At 35.1% G+C, this 25,061-nt stretch overlaps 1 protein-coding gene across 5 annotated transcripts in view; it reads left to right on the forward strand.

Annotated features, from left to right (window-relative positions):
• Nucleotides 1–25,061, forward strand: part of GABRB2 (gamma-aminobutyric acid type A receptor subunit beta2) — a 159,975-nt gene that overhangs the window by 62,848 nt on the left and 72,066 nt on the right. For all 5 annotated transcript variants that reach the window (XM_048960301.1, XM_048960303.1, XM_048960302.1 and 2 more), the window contains exon 6: nt 8,242–8,462. In XM_048960301.1, the coding sequence (XP_048816258.1) occupies nt 8,242–8,462 (221 nt within the window). The remainder of the gene's footprint in view (nt 1–8,241; nt 8,463–25,061) is intronic.

Genomic DNA, 25,061 nt, shown 5'->3' on the forward strand with positions numbered 1-25,061 from the left:
GTCACTAACAGATTAATGAGCCATTTTAGAGAACTTGGAATCAGCAGGCTAGAAAGAAGAGTAACAGAATCAGTGAAAGTGTTTGAGAGAAACCAATTGCTGCTGGTGCTTCATATGTGAGTGCAAAATAGCTTTAAAAATAGCTGGCACATTCCAGTTGTCTGGAATCATTTCCTTTTGTGCTTCCTAAGTGGGTGCATGTACTAAGAGCATGGTGGGTATTTGGGATTTTACCTAACCATACTTACCATACTTTCTTATTTTTTATTTACACCAAGAAACTCGATCAAGAAAGGCAAAATAGAAATCTAGCAGGATTAGTAGTAGAGTGTTTTACTTTTAAATACTAATTCTTAAAGATTCGTTCTTTCATTTGTAATTCTGAAATGAAAAGGGAGAAGATAACAGCCACTCATCTGAGCTTTGTAGGCACTCCCAACCTGGAAACTCCATGTATGTGTTTTCTTACATGGAGATAATAGCAGATAGACTTTAGCTTCAGAAAGAATAAATACTCTGGTGTCTCAGGTTAAGGGAGGTGATGCAAAGCTCCTTAAAATGTCAGGAGGCTGTATGTTAAAGGGATGGACCGTAACTGTTGACGTATGTTTAACAGATTTTGCAACAGGCAGCCACTTTCCCTATCTGCCTTGTTTATTTACGTGCAAACGACAGCCTGTTCTAGTAGTAAACACTTGAGTGTATCTCAGTTCTCATTTAGTCTTAATTTCTATTGGACCAAAGTCTGCAGTTGGGAATTTAGCAACTGTACATCCTTTTGGATGTAAAAAAAAAAGGCAGACTAGCTCGCTTACACAATAGCAGACACATTAATAAATCTTCTGTTGCTGGAGTCTCCTTGCCATCACGGAGTGATCCTTCTTCAAAAGAAAACTTGTTCATCAGCAAGGCTATATTTAAAGTATCTCTGCATATGTGTAGACATTTGTTCATATATTTATTTTCTTTTCATACAGTATATCTATTTATATTCTGGAAATTATTGCAAAAAATTAGGAACAAGTATCATATTCCTTGAATGAATGTGCATTCATTTCATTATTAATTTTATAAGCTGTTCAGAAGTTATTCATGATCATTTGGTGCAGCATTTACTTAACCATTCTTTCTGTTTCTGAATATGTTCCAAAGGACTCATTTATATATGAGTATCTCCAGAAGCTCTGCTCCAAAAGTAATGCATCCTGTTTATTTCTAAGGAAACTGTAACGGATGCAAAGAATACAACAGCTGTACTTGATAGAGCCAGTTTTCAGCTACCTGTGAGAAGCTTAGCTGTGCATTTTCACCAAGAAGAAAGAGCAAGAGCCTGCATGCTGCACTCATAAACACCTGAACTAGCAGAGGTGACCCATGGTTTCACAGCTGCTGTTACTGCAGCATTGCTAGGAGAATGTTGCCTATGCAGTCCATCATTCATTTGCCCAAATACATGGAAGTCAGAAGGTGCCAAATATGGACTATGCAGCGGGTGTAGTAAGACAGTCCAGCCAGGATTAGCAATATGCTTCAAGGTGCTTCAAACTGGTATGGGGCCTGGTGTTGCAAGAGAAAGGCTGACTTTTTCTCCATATGGAGGAGTTCAGTGACACCCCCCTGTTCACACACAGCTCCACGTCAGATGCTGTTGTGTCAGATTGCCCCTCAGCTGCTGTCTATTGTGAAGCAACAAAATGTAATGGAATAGTGGTGGGAAGATTCAAACTATGCTGCTGTCCTGCCAACATGGTAAAACAGGAGGCGCTTTTTGTAGCTGCCCTCATATAAAGTATTAGGAAAAAGAGCACTTGCTTGAATGTTACGTAAGTTCAGGTCTGCACCTAAGCACAAACTGATTTCCTGTGTTTTACCTACAATCAATCTCGCACTCAATTACTGTATTCCTATCTTGTAAAAATATTATCATTGTTATGATGATTCAAAACGGCCAGTAAAACATGTGTTTCTGGTGGCAGTCCCTTCTTCCAAATAATTCAGGCCACCACTTACTCTCATCAAAGTTTCCATTTATATCTCTGGTTCTGCTTAATCACCAGTTTATTTCCACTTTATTTAAGCAGTTATGATTATTTTTCTTATTTGAAATACTGCTAATAATGAGCTAGAGTAAGGGAATGAAAGATGGCAAAGAAGTGATTACTGTTGTAGGTATTTACCTTTCTGCAGATGTGTAGTATTGTTGAATTACATATGAACTCAGAATTGGTCTCTCTGGGAAGAATGTGACATTTGAAATACAAACATAAACTAATTTTTGGATGTTTCTTGTGGTTCAAAATAATTTATTCTACTTCTAAGATCTGACTAAATAAAAATACCACATAATTTTATGCCTGAGACAGAAAAATAAAGTATGTATATTTTTGTTTGAGTATAGTTTAGATTTATTCACTTTAATTTGTTCAGTTGAGAATCCTGTGAAGATTCATAAAGTGAGTAGATCCTTTCAAAAGAGAAAAATCTGAAGATATCAAGATGTGTGACTCCAGAGCAAGTATCTTTCTGCTTTCATTCTAAGTTCACTTTTTAAATCTTTGTCTTGTTATCGAGAGATTGCAAGTCAGAGAGCTAAAAGACATATGGCATCTGTTCTTTGATTGGAATGACATGCAGATTGCTGGATCAGTAAAAGTGCAGTATTATTGTTCGGTCTGGATGACTTGTTACAAATGAAAACCAAGTGTCTCAGTGTCTTGCTGAACTAATTGAACTGATGGGAGACACATTAGACATAATGGCTTTATTTCCTTTAAGTGTGTGAAATACAGTGGTGCTGTATTGAAGTGCAGTGGATTTGCTATAGATAGCAGATAGTAGCTCTATCTATTTCTATCTCTGTGTTCTTTGCATCTGTTACAGTTTCCTTGGAAATAAATAGGATGCATTACTTTTGGAGCAATTTCCAGAGATACTCATATATAAACAAGTCCTTTGGAACATATTCAGAAACAGAAAGAACTGCTAAGTAAATGCTGCACCAAATCTGCAAATCGCTGCAAAGAAACCTCAGTAGTCGCTGAGGAAATAAACATTCACGATCTTGATGCTGGAGCGATGATCAGTCTGTTACTCTGAGTTTCATAGTTTTATATTTCAGGTTCCAATTAGTTTACCTTCCGTACACAAGTCTCTAGCTTGATTCCATAGCACTCTGTTTTTCCAAGAACCTCCTTGCAGAAGGTAAACAACCCATCTCTGTTTATTTGTTCAGCTGAAGGATGAGAATTGCTGATAAATAATTTGGAGATGATTGCTGCAGAATAAATGGTGAGCTTTGATATTGGGATCTTCTCATGTTTTGGAAATATCATAGACTTCAGATCATACAATTCCCATCAAGAAAAATTACCTGCAAACTTTTAGGAGACACAAATAACTCAAGGAATTTAAAAGGATGTGGAGCCACCTTAGGAAGTGAGATATGATGGGCTGAGGGAGTTCAACTTTGATTCTGTGTTGGGTTCTTGATGTCAGTGGGTCATTTATTGTTGTTTTTGGCGAAAATGCTTAAGGAACATGTAAATGTTAGTGGATTTTTGTCTTTTTTTTTTTTTTAATAGTTGGCAATATATTGTATTTCTTTTCCATTATCCATTCCTAAAAGCCACTTTTTCAAAAATTTGTTCTGCTTTCAATCCAAGTGGCAAAACTAAGCCACTTAATGGTGTCTTCAGTGCCAACAGAGCAGACTTGTCATGTTGATATTCTTGACCTGTGTGAGATAGGTAGTTAAGAATAGAACATGTTGCAATAGTTAGATGTAAAGAAAATGAGAACTGAAGGGCTTTTCAGTGACTTGCTCTCAGGGAAAGCCATTGCTTTTGAAGTAAATCCACTGATGCTTCTTTTGCTTGAAGCGCTTTGCTTTGGATTGTTTTCTGGACTGCTCAAACACTGAAACGTGCTTCCCAGTGTAGAAACTGCATTCTTTGTTAGTAACTTCATTTAAGTCTGAGGAGGGGGTAGATTTTATACCTCTTACTTTCTTCTGGACTAAATAGCTTTTAATATATTAAGATACGGTTTTTTTTCAGCACAGATCTATGCTCTTCATAATTTACTTAAGCCGAACTTAAATATGTTGCAAGCAGCCAGCTATTTAAATATGCGTAGTATATAAATACAGCATTCAGGCAAAATCTTCAGCTTCAAGTATTTTCAAAGAAAATTAGCTGGTTTTAAGAATGCCGTATTGGGAAATGCAGTAAAGCATTTTTTTAAATGCAAGTTAGGAATAACCGGGGAAGTGAAGAAGAAGGGACTTAAGCCAAATTGCAAATTAGTTCTCCATTCAATACTAATGAGTTGAAATAAATAGCTTATTCAACTCCCTGCTGCTGTACGTTGTATTTATAATACACAAAATGTTCCTTAGACTTATTTTTTTCCTCCTAAGAGTCCTGATTTTATTACTTCTAAAGCATTACAGCAGCTGCTTTATATCCTTGTTAATACAAGTGCAGGTATACATTTTTTGTGGATCAGTCCCGTTTTCTGAAATGCAGAAGAAAAAGAACTATATTTTTTATGTTGTTGTTGTTCTCAAATTGGAGTATCCTTTGAAATGCATGGAAGAAAATGTGTGTTTGCCTCCGTCTTTTGCATTAGACTCTTCCAGTCACTGTGAATATTTATGACGTTTATTTCCTTTACTGCCTTGATCCTTCTTCTAGCATAAAAAGAGGACCAAAAATATACACTTGAAAATTATTGACCAGGGATGACTCTAGCTAATACTGGTGTTCTGATCTTTTTGGCTTGTAGTAATGCCCAATAGGCATTTTTATTTCTTTTCTTTCTTTTCATTCTTTTTTTCTTTCATGGTTTAAGAAAACTTTCTGAGTGTTAATGATGAAAGAATATGTGTGTGTGTGTGTGTGTGTGTGTATGTATATATTAAAAAATAGGTATTACTAGAAAATATAAGTAAGTGTGCTAGTTTTCAGATGTAATGCTTTCCTGTGCATTAACTTCCCCATGATCATTGGAGGTCATTGACAACTTGGCTGCTTATAGCAGTTGCATTCGTTTAAGTTTAAATCTCCCATTGTATGTTAGCAGTAAATGTATTTTCAGACAACTTTCACACCAATAACTTGTGAACTCAGGGTAAAAAAAAAAAAAAAAATTCATAAATACACTAAACAAAATTTATTTTTTTTAATTTAATAGATAATTTAATAGAAGTTTTTACAGTGCATTTTAAACCTTGTATTCAGGGTAACTGGCGAACCTATTTATTTATGTATGTGAACTGTATCTCTGTATTCGTGTATTATAAACAGCCTGTGCATCCATAGCTGGTCTGTATAATGTTTTACAAAGTATAGTTAGCATAGTCATTGTGAGGTTTGGTTTCATTGCTCTTTGAGCCAGTTGCAGTTGGCTTCTGTTTCATCTATACACTTACAGTAAACTACCAATTATCTCACTCTGTGAATTTAATAGCATGCTAAGGTCCTACTTCCCAAACTACTGTCATATTCTACTAGCCTCTTCAATTCTTCCACTTCTTCATAGTGTGGCTGTCTTCCTAAAAAGACAAGATACTTTTTGATATGTATTTGTTTCGATGTTTATCTTAACAGCCAAGGGGAATTCCCATATTTAATGTAAAATTAGCTGACTTTTATTCTTAGTAGTGTTTCTGGAAGGTGAGGATGGTCTTAATGTCAGAGAGCCATGGGACAGTACAGGAGTATTTTATGCCTAAAAATCTTTTTGAATTTGTTGGATTTTTGAGAACAGATGTCTCTTTCTTTATTAGGGAATGAATTGAACCTTGTGTGCAAAGTTTTCATCTTGTTCTCGCTAATCAGACATTGAGATATGTAACTTGATTTTTTTTTTTTAAATTAAAAAGTTTCATAAAGTTATTTAAGATATCTCAATTTGACCATCAAACGCTGCAGCTGTGCCAGAAAAATAGGGCCATTTGATGCCGAATAGTTTTTAGTTGGTGCACCAGATCTTTTCTGGGACGCAGTCCCTGAACTCCAGCATGATGTCTTGGCATTTCTTTCAGCTATACCAGTGCTCCAAAATTTGCAGATTTATGTAATTCATTTTTATGCACATTTAATTTTCCTTCTCTGCCTTTCTTCTTCTTTAACTGAGGTGTAAAAGGGAAGAGTCTTTCATACATATGACTTATGTGGAGACTATACTTTAGAATAAGAATAAAATGTGATAACTCAAGGACTATAGGGAAGTGATTGTTACAATCCATCTATTTCATGTTGTGATATGTTATAATAATCAAGTCTAATACATTTTCTTACTGACAATATATGACTGAACGTTTTCTTGTTTCTAGTTATGAAGCAAATACTGCAGTACAGTAGAGCACAACAGAAAAATTCTTCCTGTGTAGGTGGAATGCGCTTGCAAACGGACTCTAATCCTAATTCTGAAGGGGGGGAGGAACAAAAAGCAAACAAGGAAAAGAATGGTCTTCAGATCATAAAAACTGATTAAGTTATAATATTTAACAGGTAAATACATTTGGTATTAAAACAGGGAGAAGATCAAACTCTGGTTTTATATTGGAAAGGAAGAAATACCTGCAATGGAAATATATATCTTTAAAGAAAAAAATATATACTGATTCATCTCAGAGCACAGTGTTCTGCAGAAGAGGCAGGGTTAAATAGTTCCTGGGTACTGTGTCATTACTTAGAGAATTCCACTGTAATAAAGAGCTATTCATGTGCAGTTTTCAAAGGCCTTACCTAGTACCCATTTTTAAGGATACACTGTGTATGTTTTAAAGGAAATAATTATACCAAACTGGTTTAGGTCTAAAATGTTTTATCAGTGCAGAGAGGAGAAACAAGTTTCTGGTTATTCAGGTATTGATATGATAAATTAAAAAATCTGATTTTGATTTCCTTTTCAATTTGTGGTCAACAGTGGCTTTCATTCACTTCATTGCTGGTGCATTGCTGAGGTACGTAGTTTAGGACTGGGTGCTCTAAAAGCAGAGGAGGGAGAGGTGTATCTGAGTGCTTGAGGATGGGTTGAAGCCTATCCCTGCATTACAGCCTGTGCTCGTTCACCAAGGAAAGCAACTTTTTCTTGGTTTGTTACTTATCAAGTGCTTGGCTGTACTGTGAAAAGGTAACTTCTGGAAACGTGAAGCTTTTTTTTTCACTAAGTATATTTCAGTAATTTTGTAAATGGGCATTTTTGGAGGTCTTCTGAAAGTTTGGGTTGCAAAACTGTGACGTGGGAAAATAAAATAATTAAACTGTTTGGTTTTGTAAGAAATTCTGTGTACAGTTTATGCCATCTTTATTTTTTTTTAAATGTAAGTGTTCATAAAATACAGATATGATAGGTGCCTTTGAATGTTTTTTGTTTTTTTTTTTGCCAGCTAAAATAAAAATGTATTTTCAGTCCTTTAGAATATGCTAAAGGGACAATGAAATATAAAGCAACAACTGATAGCCAGTATTGCAATTTTTGCAATAAAATATTCAGATCTTACATGATTTTCTGTTATCCAGTGCTAGAAATTGGTTTGTGAAATATCATCACAATACACTAAAAATGAAAATATCTCCCAAGTACTGTTTATTAGTGGCCTGTATGAGAAAAAGAGAGCCAGCAGTCTCCTAATACTGCAAATATTTAGCTAAATGTTTAATTGCGTTCTCTGAATTGTCCCATTGAAGTAACCAGAGTCACTTCATCTGTAAAATTAAGCATAAGACTCTAGCACAGAAACACTGGGGACTTCCCATTGATTTCAGTGCCCAGGGGAAAGTTAACAGACTGAAGAGATTTTAATTTAGAAAAGCATTTGAATGGGTAGCTGCAATTTTAAAGATGCAGGGGCTTATCCAAAGATCTTACCTCGCTGAATACAGTGGAGGCTGTGAAGTAAAATTTAGGTCTGTGAATGTTTACTTCCTAGAATTTGTTGGCTTGTAATGTGCTATAGAAATTGCAAGTTGTTAACCATCTGAAAATATTTTTTCTCTATTATTCTTTCTTTTTTTAAATATTGAAATTCCATGTCAGTCACAAAAAATCAATCTTTTATATTTTCTCATTCCTGTTAAGTAGGTATAAGCTCTTCAGCACAGTAACAGTAAAGTTTACTTACAGAAATTCTAAACTGAAAGAAGCAAAATCACAACAGCTAAATTTGCTTATTTATGTCTTTATGCCCTCTATTTTAATGTAAATCATCTTTTCTTGTTTTCATAACTACAGGACTATACCTTGACAATGTACTTTCAGCAAGCATGGAGAGATAAGAGGCTGTCATATAATGTAATACCTCTAAACCTTACTCTGGACAATAGAGTAGCTGATCAGCTATGGGTTCCTGATACCTATTTCCTGAATGACAAGAAGTCATTTGTACATGGTGTCACTGTGAAGAACAGGATGATCCGCTTGCATCCAGATGGGACGGTCTTGTATGGACTAAGGTCAGTGCGAACCATTTCTGACTCCTTATTTTTAGTCTTTTAATCGTGGCTTCAAATTTATGCCTGTTTGTTTGCCTTATTTATTGCTGTTCTTTGTATTGCTACGTTCTGTAAAACTGCTGATATTCCAGAAACTATTTGAAGTGTTTAAAGAATGGATGAAGATTTTTAAAATAAAATTTGAATTATAAATAAACTTTGATTTTTAGTACAGTTCCAAAATATTTAAGAACACATAAGACTATAAATACTATTGTAAATACGCATTCTGGATTAAACGCTGTTCTTAGAACTGCATCCTCAAAGAAGTTGAAATAACAATTATAAGGAGAGGATTGGTGGAGAAAAAGGAAAATGTATGTCTAAGTTGGTTGTTTAATTAAATGATATATTTTACAAACAATGTTAAACATTTAATTGGTTTGTATGTTACTGTCATGAAAATCAGCTTTCTCATTTTTGCTGATAAAAGGTTTGACCTGAAATGTCATTCAGCCTAGTTTTGTGAGTGAATGGCTATATGCTCATTAAATAAATTTTTAATGACTGCAGAAATAAACAAAAGAACTTTTGAAGGTTTGAGAAATGGAACCTCTTTTGTAGCATTCATAGAAAAAAGAAAATAATTCCCTTGAGAGATTTATATATATTCCTGCAAAAGATGACTGACTTAATATGGTGTAGTCTGTAACAAAGCAGAAAATGTTGACTGGCTAAAAAAAAAAACAAAAACAAAAACAATCGAAAACCCTGCAGAACTTCAGTCTAGAAGGTTTGATGTTTTCATGTTGAGGAAAAGATAGAATGTGAATTTGGGGGGATGTGAATTCTAAAAGCTTTCTTTACTACATTTATCTTACTACTTGTGAGATTTTTCTACTCTGCCTGTAACTCAAGTCAAGGAAGAGGCGCTTTTATCTTGATTATTTTTTTCCCTAATGTAAAGGAAAGCAGCACACAGTTGTATGTATTTATTTCTGTCACTTGTACAGTGAATTTGATTCTACACAAGGAAAGGAACTGGGCTTCTTGATTCTCTTGTAAATTCCTTAAGTGAATTGTCTGTAATTTTAACAAAACAAGGTATGGGCCAGATTGTATTTTCTTTACTCATGCAAATAGTTCAGTTGGCGGTCCCAGGGAATTCACCACAGAACTAGTGCTTCTGTTACTTCTAATCTATAAACTGAAGACCAGGACTCCCTTTGTGGCATGAAACAAACTGTACAATTCCTCTGCCTCAGTTGTTCCGTTTATTAAATTGGAATAGTAAAACCTACCTTCTCACATGGGTGTTGTGAAGATTAATTAGTTTGTGAAGTGCTTTGATCTCATAAAACACGGTGTAAGTGCTAAGCATTATTATGAAGAATTATAAATTGTCAACCTTGATATGCACTTTGGGATGGTAGCTGTTTTATAGATACAAATCTACTCTGCTGTCCTTAGAATCACTGTTGCACTTTTTCTATGTGGCAAGACATTGACAAAATGAGCCAATTTAGGGAAAGATGCAATTTTTGGAATAAAAAGGGAGACCACTGACTGTCTTAAGGATCTTTCTTCTACGTGGGACTCAAAGATTGGAGATGCATTTTTCTTCAGAACGCCTCCATCCACAGCAGGAGAGTGGGTAGTTGGATTTTAAATACCTCCCCTATCCGAAAGAAAACAAAGATATCTTTTACTTTAGTTCCTTTATGAGATCTTAAGTATAGGATAAGTATTCAAGAGGATCTTTTGCTTCTGTTTTATATGAATAGCTGTTAAATCATTAGTATGTGAATAATTAATTCAATTAAGCTTAATAGGAAAAAGGCTTTAAGTCACAGGAATCTTTTCCATTAAAAGCCCTATTATCCAAGATTATTACATTGCAATCGAGTGAAAAAAATTCAGAGCTTTATTGCCTAACAGGCAAACTGTGGCATTTACTCTATTAACAAGAAAATCTCTATCAGCTAAAGAACCATGTAATAGTTTAAGTTGCTCTGAGGATATTGCATAGATGCATTCCAAAAACAAGGGTCATCAAACACTTAATCTTAAATTGAAATTTAACTTTTAACATAACTGAGAATTACAGCAACATAAATCTATCTGATTTTTCTTCTGTAACGTATTCTATTGAATTGGTTTTGCTGATACTTGAAGATTCTGAAAAAGTAAATTTTTGTTTAGGAAAGATATTCATAAAATTTTATTGCAGAATGCTGTGATAGAGCCTCAGCTAATGAGATGGATGCTAAATGTGTACTTAGAGTTGCTATACATAGACTTAGATATATGTTTATGTAATGTGTATGTAGACTGTATGTAGATATAGATTATATAAATTTCTATTAGCATATTTTTAAAAGTCAAAATTTGAATTCTGAGATGGATGTTGGGACTGGATCATAACGTACTAAGAGTGAAGCTTTAAGGCCTTGCATGTGGAAGGAAAATGAGTCTCTTGTTTAGAATTAAAAAAAACTTACCTACCCTTTCTTACACAGATTTGTTCTTGTGATTCTATAGATAATTTTTCTTTTACATTTTGATGAACATTACAGTAAAATTTTGGAAACTACTTCTTAAATGAATGGATTTTTTATTTTTCTGATAAGTGTTTTAAGAAGCTGCAAGTACTGGAGGTCCTTGTTTATGTAAGTTATATCTCCAGGATTTTTTTTTAATTTTTTCCAGAATGTTTTTCTTTGAAAGAGAACAGCTCATTTGTCTACCTGCTGTTTCAACTTGTTTTGTCACAGAGCTTTACAGAACGGTGAATATAGTTTTTGAGAAATAATTTTCTAAACTCCTGAAATCTGGCTGTTATTTTTTAATTGAAAAGTCCAGGTGGTTTCTGTTTCTCTTGGGACTAGATACATATTTTTAGATTCCTCCACAAATGTAAATTTCATTTGGCTCTCAATATGCAAAGTACTTGAGGGAAGCTTTTCCTGGAACAATATGCGGTCCTGCTTAGACATGGAAAAATCGGATATTGCAAGAAATTCTGCTCTTGTGATATTTCCAGATAAGTTCTCCAGACTCAAGGGATATGTGTAAACAGTGCAGAAGAGTGTTTTTAAGCATGCTTATCCTTGGTTGTTATGTTAGCTGTTTAGGCTGCAATGCAGGCATTTGCTGTAGCCGTTTAGTATGCACACATTTCCTTCTGAGTAGGCATCCCTAGAATAGTCCCTGCTTCTATTAGCCTAGAACCATGTAATTTAAGGAGAGAGAAAACAGAAAAGTTTGGAAAAACATTGTTTTAAATTCACTTGATTGTGCCATCTGTACGAGCAGATGGGGAAAAATGTCTCAGGGCTGGAGGGAGACTACAAGATCAAATCACAGAGAAAGAACTTACACACAGGCATGCTCAGTGTCAGAACTGAAAGGACCTTAGCAGTTAGTGCAGTGACCTGACCTGCAGCCTGGCCCCTCACAGATTGCTGGCTTTATAGTGGGACGTTTCAAGGGGGCATTATCTGTATCCTATAGATCTCCATGACTTGTAGTCTGCAAAAGCTCTCAGTTCTGAAACAAAAAAGAACAAATGTTCATGTCCCCAAATTTTTCTCACATGTGAACTGTAAACCCAGATTTAGCACTTGATGGGGATGGTTTGCCAGAGTGTGTCATCCTCCCAGATAATTTCTTAATTGGGTGATCGTTAATTATATACTATAGAATATACCAACCAGGCTGTCTCCGTTGAGACTGCTTTTAAAAATCAGACACTTCAAAATATTTGTTCCAAATTTTGTCTTTAAAAGTGAAAGGTATTTAGAGGCATATGGCCTTTTAAAAGACTTTCAGATTAATGCAAAAAATCAACTACTTCTCTGGAAGCCTTCTGCAGGGTAACAACCACTGCTACACTGTCAGTTGTATTGTAGAAAGTGTTGCCTGACTGCGTGTTGTCTATTTAAAACATTTATTGAAAAAGTATTCAAAAGTTACTGAAAAACGTTGCAGTGCTTTCTCTTCAGCATCAGAACAGAAAAAAAAAACAACCGAAAACACAGGGTTGAATAGCTGCTAGGGAAATGCTTTTGAGATGTGTTTCATGTACATTACCCAAAACTGATGCAATATGGCTAGGACCAAAATGTTCTGGTTTGCAGTCTTCCCTCTCATGGACTTTCTCAGGACTCTTAAACTGTAAAAATTAGTAGCAAGCATTCTTGGTACAAGATCACAAGTTAAAGCCGTTTGCCTTTGGATTTTGGGGGTTCAAATGTACTCTAATAAATGTAGTTAGTCTGTAAACCATTAAGGTCTGTTTTATCTTTCTGGAGAAAAAAAAAAAAGAAAAGAAAGTAATTTACTGTTGCAAAGTAGTTTTTAATTGTTTTCAAATCTGTTTCATTGAAGTGTATTGTATGTGGATAAAGAAGAGACATTAGGACTGAAGTGGTAAAGGGTGGAGTCTTCTCTGACTCTTTACTCGGTTTGACTTAGGACAAGATGATTTCTTTCTCATGGGACGGAATGTCAATTAAGAACCACCGTGTGTTTTGGTGTGGGAGAGACAGCATTACTTACAATATTACTTATTGGCTTGTGAAGATAAATGGCTAACATTAAGCCAATGTATCTGATACTGCAAAGAAAGAGAGATTCCGAAGTTCTAAATGCTTCTGCTTATATGGGAAAGTAACATAACATTAATTTACCATGAACATAAGGTTTATCACAATCTATTTTGTAGGTTTTTTTTTTAACCAAGATATTACAAATTTCAAGCAATGAAAACTACTTGAAGAGAGCTTATAAACTGCCAACATTATGATGACTACAGAGTGTTTTATATAGTTTGTCGAGGATATAAATAATTGATAGACCTTGCTGCTAAGCGCCATTCTTTCAGAGACAGGCTGTATGTTTCTTTCATTTTATCATCGTCTCTCATTATCTCTCTATCTACTCCATCTGGTTCTGTATGCAAAAAAATAGAGATGGCAATGAGTGCACAATCTGGGAAATAAGACCCAGGCAAGGAGGCGCTTACTGAAACATAAAAGTTAATTCCTCTGCTTTTTACATTTATTAAATTATATGCACTAAAGTTTATTTCATAACCGCATGACAGATCATTACATTTTTATCTCAGCTAACATTCAGTAGTGCCATGCATCTTTAGTCCGTTGGCATTTTCTAGAAGAGAATCTCCAAATCACATAATACTTACAAATATTCTGTTACAGTTATCCTTAATTACGTTTAAACGTGCTTTCATAGTGTTAGCGTTACTGCAGAAATGTCATGTCATCCCCTCTCTGACTGCTATACATTTTTTACTGTTAGATTTTTAAAGACGTAATGGAATAGCCATAAGACAGAGATGTCATTTGTTATTTTCATGTAATTTCAGTAGACCTTCAACAGAAGAAGTCTTGTTGTGGAAATATTTATCTAAAAATAAATCATGCCTTTCTAGGGGCTTTGCTGTATATTTAAAACAACCGGGGAGGGGGGGGGGAATGAAAACCCCGTTATTTGAAACTAAAAACATCTTTGTATACACAAGGATTAGAAAGAAATCTTCCCTCTACACATTGTTCTCTAGGTACCCACTTAGATGCACATGATGTTGAAGCCAAACTTCCTGTCAACATCTCCTTTGACTTAGTTGGATGGACTCAAAGTCTACAAGGAGTTTAAATATAGCGGTACTATTCATATTGCTATATTTAACACTTTATGTGATCTCCGAAACTGTCCAGAAACATTATATAAGGGTAAATTGGTTATTGTGGTGATATGGTACTTTTTTTGATCCTTTTGTGTTAGTATTCTCTATCCATAAATACTGTAATTTGCATATATTGAACGTGATAGACTCTAACTCCACCTGTCACATCTTGTCTGGTCCTCTCCTCTTTTAAGTTTCTTTAAGCTTAATCTGTTTGTTTTATTTCAGTGTAGCTTTAATTTCTGCATCTAATCAATCAATCTAATCAATCTAAATCTATGATTTATGACATTGCTAGGAAAATATGCTTTGTACTGGTGGTAAAACTAATAGTGAAAATCATTAGTGATGGGAATACAACCCCCACAAGAAAATACAACCCTACTGAACTGGAGAGTAATGTTTGTTCGATGTCAAGAATGAAAGTAAATATTGTTGCTTTTATTATTCATTATAGTGATTACAGAATCTTGGAAATTAATTCAGAGGAATTAAAAGATATTAGATGAATAAAAGGCAATTAGGAAGTATATGACTGATAGATGGGATGCCTGAATTATGTAAATTCAGAAAGGGAAAGGTGAATATGACTTAACCTTATGATTGAAAAGAAAGCATTGATAAAACAATTTTTCTCACATAGATTTTGTTTTTTTCTTTGTTTTCTTCTTGTTGTTAGGTTTGCCAGTGCAATCAAATAGCAGGAATGGCTTTTAGTTTTGTTTCATAAGGTAATAGAACTGTTGCATATTGCACTTTGACTTATGCTAGATACATTACTGATAGCTGAGGTGACAAACCTAGAAAACTTAGTTTGGCCTGAGCAAATATCTCAAAATATCTCTCTTGTATTGCTGAATTTCTGAAGTCTGCAAAATGGGGTGGAAATATGCCAAGCTTAAATGTTCCATCCATAGCAGAAAAACACAAATATCTATAGAAATAAGGTGAAGAAAGCGACATCCTGATAATTCCAGATTTTTAATTCAACTTCAATTGAGAGAAAAGTTCTGGAAATGAGAATACATTTATATTTGTTAGTTTTGACAGGTAGGAATAAGTGAAAGGTATTATTCATTACAGTTTTTTGTTGCTCGGCAGTTCTCACTGGCCGTGGAAAATACGATGTTCAGTGTGTTGTTTAAAATAAGCTGATAGCTTGAATTTAGTTTAACAAATGATCTTTTGTACTCCATCTCAAAAGCATGATATCAGTTAAGAGATTAAGGTGTCAGCTCTGCATTGTAGCCTTTATTTACCAAGAAAGAGGTCTGTCTTGAAGTCATCTCATAGCCAGAAACCTGGCAGAGCTCCCATTTAGATAAACAAGTACCTCTCAGTGTAGACAGAAATGTCTGTGTTAGCAAAGAGTCTGAAGGGGAATGGGAAAGGGCCTCCCTTCTGTCTCTGTAAGATGTCTGGGCTTTTCTTCTACATCATTTTTAATACTGTATTCAAATGAAAATGAACAGGGTGAGTAAATATACATCAGTGGCTGACAGCAGTGTGGCAACTTGAGTGGTTCTGCCCCATTTCTAACTGATCATATTAGCACTAGCAAAGCTCTCTTCTTCTTTCTTTTGTTAAAGAAAAGCATTATCCTCTCCCCTTCTTCTGACTTTCCTTAGTGTGCTTTGCTGTTTGCCCCATCTAAGCATGCTTAGCCAGAATTTCTGTTCAATAATTTCCTATTGTAATGTCTATACAAGCTATAAACCTTCAGGAAAGTCAGTAATATTTTCATGGTCAATTTTTCATCCAGTTACAGACCTTGCTTATTCCTTAGTTGTTGTTTTCCTCTGAAATTTGCCATGTGCTCTGTTGTTGTTTTTTTTCCTCATAGAAAAACTGTTTGAAGTAGGGGGAGGGAGCAGTTATTGCCTTAGATTAGCAGCATTAAATTACCAATTTATCTTGATGTCATGCTTCTGCTTACTAACAACCACTTCAAAATGCACGGTTTTCACCGAAATCCAGTGGGGCCATTGTTTCTTTTGTTTATGGAGCTGCTGTGACAGCCACAGTAAATGGTGAGTTTTTAATTCGTTTTCCTTATGAAGATTAGGATCTTGGCTAATGACTGCATAGTCATAAGTGATGATGCATTTTCCTCCTACGCTCTTGCTGCTTAGAACATATATTAATTGTGCAGATGGTAGTGGCTCAGCTATGTGTTTGCTTTCCATCTCTTTCTCTCACGACATTTACACCATGCAAAGAGGGTGTATTGCCATCTCCTTATTTATGAAGACTTGTGATTCATCACCTGTCTTTTAAATCAAGTACTAACATTATATTTTGTTGCTAAGAGGCAGAATTTGGATGTATGCTTTCTTGTTTTAATCACACCTGTGTCAAGCTTTGCCTGAAACCTTCAAGGAAATAACAGCCATAAGCACTGGATTTTCTTCTTCATTCCTTCATGTGAAACTTGCAGTGCCTGTTTTATTTGGGTAACTCTGTCATTCTTTATGTGTTCCGAAGATTCACAGATATCTCTAGCTAAACAACCCAAGATTTATAGATATTTCAGTTTCACCTTAAGGACTTCCTTGAACTGCTAGACATCAAGCATGGCTTGTATGTAGCAGATGATAGAAAATAACTACTTACATATTGTTCTGGTTTTCTTTCTTACTCATATTTATTCATTCTTATGGTTTGTTAGAAAAAGTAAGAAAAATAACAACTTAGGCATAACTGATAAAGATAATTCCTTAAAACTTAATTTCTTCATTGATGTCATATCTGTCATGACCACGTTACACATCCGGTTGTTACTTCTTTCACAGAAAAGTAGGCTTTCCTGTGTTCAAACATTTGTTGGGTTTGTTCTTCACTGGTTTTATCTATTTTTGTATTCTTAATTTTAAGTCTTATTTATTTGAAGTATCACTCCTAGGCTGTTACTTGCAAATTCAAGGACCATTTATTTTGCTCTTCCTACTTTATTTTGCTGTTCATTTGTGTGGAAACATTCAAAGGAAGTGTACAGAATTACTTTTTAAAATAGATTTGTGCAATCTGAGAAAATGGTTCCTTTCCTGTCAATGAGTTCTACCTCTGATGGTTCCTTATCAAGTGTATGTACTGCCTGTGGTGGTATAGGGATTAATACCTCTGTATTAATCTAACTAGAAGCTGCTTGTGGAGGGGACAGGAATTGTTTAGCTTTGGAGTCAGAGAGAAGTGTTACACTGAAGGAGGTTAAGTGTCAAGATTCCTGAAAGAAATGGTCACAAAATATTAGAGAAATACTTGAGGGAGGTGGAACAAGAAGGAACTTATCAGTGAATTGCAGGCTCGCACCCAGTGCGTGGTTTTTGTTACCAAGCACTGATGCAACAGCAAAGGCTTTGCATAACAACTATTTTGTCTTGTGATTGAGTTGCTGGTGTTCTGGATTTAGGAGTCATACTGGTGTTCCAAGTGGAGAAAAGTTACTGGGATCCTGTTAAGGCACTGCAGTTGTTATTAAACAAGTTGACTAACTAGAAAATAGCTTTATTGGGATAAATGAAAAGCTGAGAGAGATCTTCTGTACCGTAGATATACTTGCATGCTTTTGGTATTATAGATTTAAGATCATTGAGTATTGAAAGTTGAGAAAAATGAAGCAGATTTGAGTGAGATTACTATCATCTTTGTTCTGTATAACATGAGTTACAATGTAAGTAAGCTCCATTTGATTTCTAAGGGCATGAGCATCAATACTGTGTTAAGGATGCCTATGATTAGACTTACTATTTTTCAGCTTGGAAGAACACTGGGAAAAGGCATTTAACCTTAACAATAAACTTATCAAACTGTTGGTATTATTTGCTAAATCTCTGATCTGTGTTTAGAAATGAAATTTACCATCTATAAGAGGCATTTTGCTGAGTCAGTAGCTGTAGTTTAACTTAAATGATCATAAGAAATGTATAACATTAGCGTTGAATTCTAGTCCACGTCTGAAATATCTGAAAGCAAATTTCTAAGTGAAATACTGGAATCTTGTGGTAGAACAAATAAGAAGCTTCTGGATATTTCTGAGTATTTCACCCTATGCAACATTTAATTAGATGGGAGTATGTATTGTGAAATGATTAAGTCTGAGAAGAGTGCTGGAGCTGGCCTGTACAGATCTATCTCACCTGCTCAAGACATGGCAAAGATGATTTTCATGTGCCTTACCACTTTTCTCAGTGGAGAAAGACATTTGGTGGTTCATTGTGTAGCAATTGTCTCCTACTGTCCCCATATTGCAAGCAGTGCTGACCTGAAGACCATACCCATGCTATGGCTTTCTGTTGAGCTATTATTTAAAAAAAAATCTCTCTGAACATCTTTCCAGTAAGTATTATGCTTCACACTGGGATTGATGTGAACTATTATTATCCTTGTACACTAAGAAAATTAAAATGTTCTGTCCCTGTTGTTGATGAAAACTGTCATGTCCTATTACTATCATATGATATCAAACACCAGCGTTGACATGCTGGCATTCATAATGAATTGAAAAATAACATCTGAAAACCATGCGCAGTGGAGAGTCAAATCACCAGATTTGACACTGGACAACAAACTTAAACTCTTGAGTTTTGAAATTCCTCCTTCATAAATGTGAATCCTGGAATATATTTATTTTGTTGCTGGAAACTTCCTGCTTTAAAGCCTGTCAAACAGACTGAGTTTGTGAAGACACCTGTATCATTCCAAAGGGCTGTGTCTGGATGGCCATTACTCCATGTCTGGGCTCAGAAATGAGTAAGAATTTGTCAAATTAGACATGAGAGACGCAGACTCACTGCTGTGCCTCCAAGTCTGCTGAACGTGCTGTGCAAAAGATGCTTTCACCTCGCAGGCATCTGCCAGTGCTTTCATTCACCTAAAAGCACCTGTGCATTTAATCAACTAAATGTTTTCCTGAGAAAATGGTCATTGCTGTGAATTTGATTTACTGAGTTTTAGCAAGTGTTGTCTTATTGTTTATGAACAAAGGACTTTAAGTAAAGACAAGAAGTTATTTTAGAGACAGTATTTAAAAAAAAAAAAAAAAAAAAAGCACTTTCTGCAGCACAATGTCCACTTTAAAAAGGTCCTTGGGTATATGGAATGAATGGCTCCAGATCAGGTCCAACTTACCTGAGATGAGCCTTTTTTCCCCATATTTTTAGTGTACTCAGGTATGACTGATATTTTTCAATTGACTCGTCATGTACCTAAGGTGTGTTCTAATAGTAAGTTTCCCTTGAAGAAAAGGTCTTATGAAGAGTCAAGCTACAAGAATAGTACATGAAAAGTAGTAAGGAACACGTTCTCCAAACTAAATTATAGAAGCACGCAATATAGAAAATAAAATTCATGTTACAGGGGGAGTTGAATTAATACATTAGTAACACATGAAATGTTAAAGTTCCAGATTCGAATATACAAAATGTTAAGCAATACTGTATGCAGAAGTATATGGAAAACATAGATCTGAATAAAACTGATTGGAATCAATGGAACTCTTGTATACAGAATCATCCCAGCCTGTTGGGCAGATCAGTCATGTATCTTCCAAATCTAATTAGCTTTGTTGATCATAAATGCTGGTAAGTAACTATAGAAGCCTATGGATCAGACTAGCATTAAAAGAGAAAATGAGAGAAAGGGATCTTGTTAAAATGAATGAGCTTTCTCTACAGTTGTCTATCTGCAGAATAAGCTGAGGAGGAATATGAGTAGTGTATAAGATAAAACGTGCAGAATAGACTGCTCATAATTAGTGTAAGTCAGACCTATCTTAAAGCATTTATTTGAATGAGGATTGCTCTTTCCCTTGTAGCATTTTCATAGAAGCGTAAAAACATTTCAGTCAGAAATGACCCTTAGAGGCCATCTGGTCCGACTCCCTGCAATGAACAGGAGCACCCACCGTTCCATCAGTGCTCAGAGCCCCTTCAGCCTGACCTTGCAGGTCTCCAAGGACAGGGCATCCACCGCCTCTCTGGACAGCCTGTGTCAGTGTCTCACCACCCTTATTGTAAAAAACTTTCTCCTTATATCCAATCTAAATCTCCTCTCTTTCCGTCTGAAGCCTTTGCCCCTTGTCCTATCATAGCTGGTCCTCCAAGAGTCACGTATATGTTTTGTTGTTTTTTTTTTTTCCTTTATAGGTGTCTTTACTAAGATCAATTTGTGCTAATAGGAATGTGTCATTTGATGACTCTATACTGTGAATTAGGCTGAAAATTATCCCTTAAATTTTAGCTGTCCTCAATTAAATAGTGTTCAGATGGAAATAATTGTTTAGATATGGTACATGGCTACCATACAGAAAGAAGATACATTAAAGACTAACAGCTTGAATGTGCCAGATCTGGCTATTAATTGTGGTGGAGGATCTCCATTGCTGCTTGGTGAACACACAGGGCAGGAGAAGGGTGAAATTGTGTAACTTTATATTTCTGGGGGTTAGTTGTTTGTCCATGCATATAGAATATTTTACATAATGTTTCTCTGTAATTTACAGCTGCTGCTTGTTTTGCTAGCTGTTATTTGCATTAACTGGAATAAGCTGTTGCTACTCTTAAGAATTTTGGTTGTCATTTTAAGTGAACTATTTCCCTAGTGTTTTTATATAATTTCGAAATACTTTTTTAGAATGGTAAAAATATAATACTTTTTGTAGTTACATACCAACAATTTTTATTTGTATTTTACTTCTTTGCCAGACACAGCTTTTCATTTACTCAGTACTCTAGAATGGATTTCTGCTTTCTTCATGTGCTAGTTCTCTTTTAAGAAGAAAAAGAAAACTAATTTTATTTGCAGTCCTGTCTCACATCCATAAACCACTAAATGATTTAATTAGGCATATATGCCAAGCAGGATATCATATCATATATATAAATGTCTGCTGAAGTAAATTGGAAGAATAAATATGACCACTAAATCACCAATTGTTAAATAATCCATGGTTTAAGAATATTAAATAGATCTATGTTCTACATAATAAATGACCTGTCTTTATTAATACAACCAAAATGTTTCTTCTAAGATTAAACAACAGTGAATTAAAAGCAAGCACTTCCAGCTCAATTAACAGGGATAGCTTCTTGTCTTTCTTTATTTGATAATAGTGCCTCCCATGCACTTAGTAGTGCAGAATCAGGCTTTTTAGACAGTGGCAAGCACATTAGGTGATCAGTGGTTCCTGTGGAATGTTAAGAGCAAAAGAAATAGCTGGAAGTGTCCTGTGAATAACTGCATTGGCCTGAAGAATGTGACTGTTGAATATTAATGGCATTGTGTCTCTCCCAAGAATTCATTTTGCTTTAGAAATGTCTTTAGCCCATCCCTTTGCAGTTTTGTGAGGTTTCAGCAACTGATATCTCTAAAGTGTTTTAACATGGCTTGGTCTAGAAATCTTTCAGATCTTTATTTCTACAAGTAGATGTATGTGATGTAATTGCTATATGATACATAATTAACATCAGTATTAAAACCAAATTTTAATATAGAAGTATGGTTTCGGTTTGTTTTCCCATTTTTTTGTTGAAAAAATTGAGTGATTCTAATACATTAAATTACTGCCTTTTATAGGGAACAGCTCTTTCACATGGAAACTCAAAATGATAAACTCAATCTATTCAGTAATAACTAGTCTGTGGACATGACAATGGTCTCAGAAAGAGCCATGAAATCCTCCCCTCAAGCTTGTAATTTCACAGTGCCCCTTTTTATTCTACGTGACAGTCCAGCTTGCTGTGTATTATGGCAGTTATACCTCTCTAATGCCTGAAGTAGGCCATCAGTACTGCTTTATATACACTTTCAATGCGTGTGCTGATGGTTTTGAAAACTGGCTGTGGAATGTGGCCAATAATATGGTTCTGTGAAGTGTTCATGATGTGCTGACATCACAGCTTTCAAAAATAAGTAAATACAATCAAGTAGTTCGGTGCCAAATATGTTATTGCAGTAGTGGTGGTGGCAAAATCTTACCATCTGCTGATTACAAATATCCATCACTTGGTAAAATTGAAAGTGAAATGATACGTTAGTATCACTGTGCTATATCTAGATAACAGTGTTGTTAATATCTCCTAGTGTTATGGGCCTAAAGTCTGTAGGCAATACATAGGATATTTTGAGACTTTAAGATCATTCTTGTTACTTGCTTGCATTCTTTCTTTCTCTTTATTGACAGTTAATGTTATAGTGATATTTGAAAGGATGTCAGTAGAGGACAAGTGCCTCTTATTGTTCCCTAAATACCAGAGCAAAACTGAAATGTTTATTTGCAAAGCAAGAGATATTGATCAAAGATAATAGTCAATTACATTTAGGTTGTTCTGTTGAATGAATAAAGTAGGTTTAATCAGCTTGATTCCCGGTAGTATAAAACTGGGAAGTTTCTCATTCCAAGCTTTTGCTGGCTGCATTGGGTGAAGATTTAGAAGGGAGGTGAAGACAGCTGATAATTTATTTACGTTGCCTTGGAAATTTTTCTGATGTGCTTAGTTGCTGCTTGTGCTTTCAACGTTGACTGCAAAGAAAAAAATTCTATTTCATATTGTGTCGAAGCAGTAGTGATAGTGAGCAACTTAGTGAGTTATTTATTGGGGGGAAAAATGTAGAAAGAACTGGTCTGTCTGAAATCCTACAGCCATGTAGGGAGGCAGTGCAACTATCTTCTTGTTCCGGTCTGTGTGGTTGAAATTTTCTAATCGTAATTGATTTAATAAGGATTAACCTGTGTCTGTTACTCTGTAGCACTTTTCAGAGTTTGCCTTGAATCTGACAGTTAACTGTCTTCTGGTTTGATTGCTTTTGAAGCATCAGTCCTACTTCAGCTCAGGGAGACTTTGTATTACTTTTGTCTTCAAATTTTCTGAGGGTTAGAATTTTACAGGTCACTGCTTGTCTTTAAAGGTTCTTGAAAGAAACATGATAATTTCAAGTCTGCATTATAGATTTTTTTTTTAACTGACTTATTTTTCCCTTTTTGGATCTGAGGGTAATTCTGCTTATGAAGAATCCACATAAATTTAGTATTTCTATTGACATTTCCCTGTGGAAAATGAGTCGTCTTATTCTGACTCACAAAAGCCAGAGGAATAAGGCACTGTGGGCTCTTATCTTGCTGCTTCTATAAGAATTACTAAATAAGCTGAAATTGTAATTCAGCTTTTCCCTTTTTTTGCTGAAGGTTGTTTTGACTTTCACATTAATTTTTTAGTTGGGTAAAAATTCCCTTCTCCACAGTTCTGAAAACACCTTATTGTCAGATCATCCATGTAAATGTTTTCCTGAATAGGCAGATTGTTAGTAATTGGTGATATTTTGTGATTTTATTTCACTGAATTTATTATGTCCTAGAACATAAATTAGGAAAATGAAGAATAAATAAATGCAATTTCTTTGTAAGATCGTTGTCCTGGGCACGAGTTCATCACTAGCTGAGGAAGGAGCTGTAGACTGTGTCAGCACGAGTGCCATCCACCTTGCAGGTTTCATCAGCAGCTGTGTCCAGCTCTTGTTGGAGATTGGCTTATGCTGACATTTTTGGGATGCAAAGGAGAAGTTGCACACTGTTTTATAAGGAGCACATGATTCTACATTTGGATACAGTTCCTGAGGGAAACAAGACTTTAATGCAGGTACCAGTGTTGCGGCATAGAATGGGAGTGCTACTGTAGTTGTTCCTCTCTGAAGACTCAATGAAGAGATAGTCTGTGGGCAATTTCATTCCAGATAAGCTATTATAATGTGTTGTTTCTTCTACATTTTTAATAGCACTATTATCTGCAGAATCTGTGCACTGAGGCAGTATGTGTTTTCTGAAGAAGATACTTCCTTTTTTTTTTTTTTTTTTCCTTTAACTTTTCAATTATTTAATTGACTGTTGTATCTTTATCATCCAAGAAGAAAAAATGATAGTACTGGGTATGTATAAAGTTCAGCATACAGGTTAGAACAAACTGCGAGTTAGACAGTGAGAATTAGATACCAAATCCTCGTTGCTCATGAGAAAGCTTACTTCCAATTCATAAATTCAAAACAGTAAGACAACTATGTTTAAAGAGATTGTAAGATTGTAGTGCTTTTTTTGCTTTTCATGCCCCTATATGAAGTTGAATTTTTTGAAGAAAAATCAAAAGCAAGAATTAGGGAAGTTTGTGGTGAAGATGTTCCATACAGTCTGAAACACATCAAACATTTTTCTCTTAGAACTTGAAGAATGATAATTTTTTTTTCCTTTTCAATATGACACAACTTGTTCAGAGATGTTTTATATATGTGATGTACTTGTTGTGTGCAGGTTGACTTGTGTGGAAGCAGTGTAATTTTTTAAGAAAAAAATAGCTGCAATTACGCAATTTTTATTGCAGCGCTGGCATTGTTTCAGTGAAGTGCACGTCATTGTTCCTACTGGAAAAAGAAACATATTTTGCAAAATGTTTGGAAGTAGAACTTTCAGTTTTCTAGTGTTAGGCCTGCAGCAAAAACCTTATAAACTGGAAAAGTAGAGGAGATGGACTGGCTCTTTCTTCCAAGGCTGTTTCTTTCACAGACTGACTCAGTCACCGTGCTCATGTTGCTTCAGTGTTCTGTAAACACTTTGGTTTTTTTTTTTTTAGGGATCTTCCTTTTATTTATTTATTATTTCTTCTTAAAGGGAGAGATGAAGTGAATGCTGAAAGACAAAGATACATTTCCCAGTGATAAAATATTGAAATTCTGAAGTGCACCTTCTAGTTCTTCTGGTATATCTGTTTCATTGTGTTTCCTTGGTGTTATCTTCTAAAGGAGCTTGTAGTATTTCAGGGAGAGGCTGAGGTTATTGTACCAGAAGATTTTCCTGTTGTGTGCTTTTCGCAGGGATTTGAATTATGAACATAATGTTGTGGCTGAGTTTTGGATTTAGTGATAGGATA

Source organism: Lagopus muta, chromosome 14 (assembly GCF_023343835.1).
Source record: "Lagopus muta isolate bLagMut1 chromosome 14, bLagMut1 primary, whole genome shotgun sequence".
NCBI lineage: Eukaryota > Metazoa > Chordata > Aves > Galliformes > Phasianidae > Lagopus > Lagopus muta.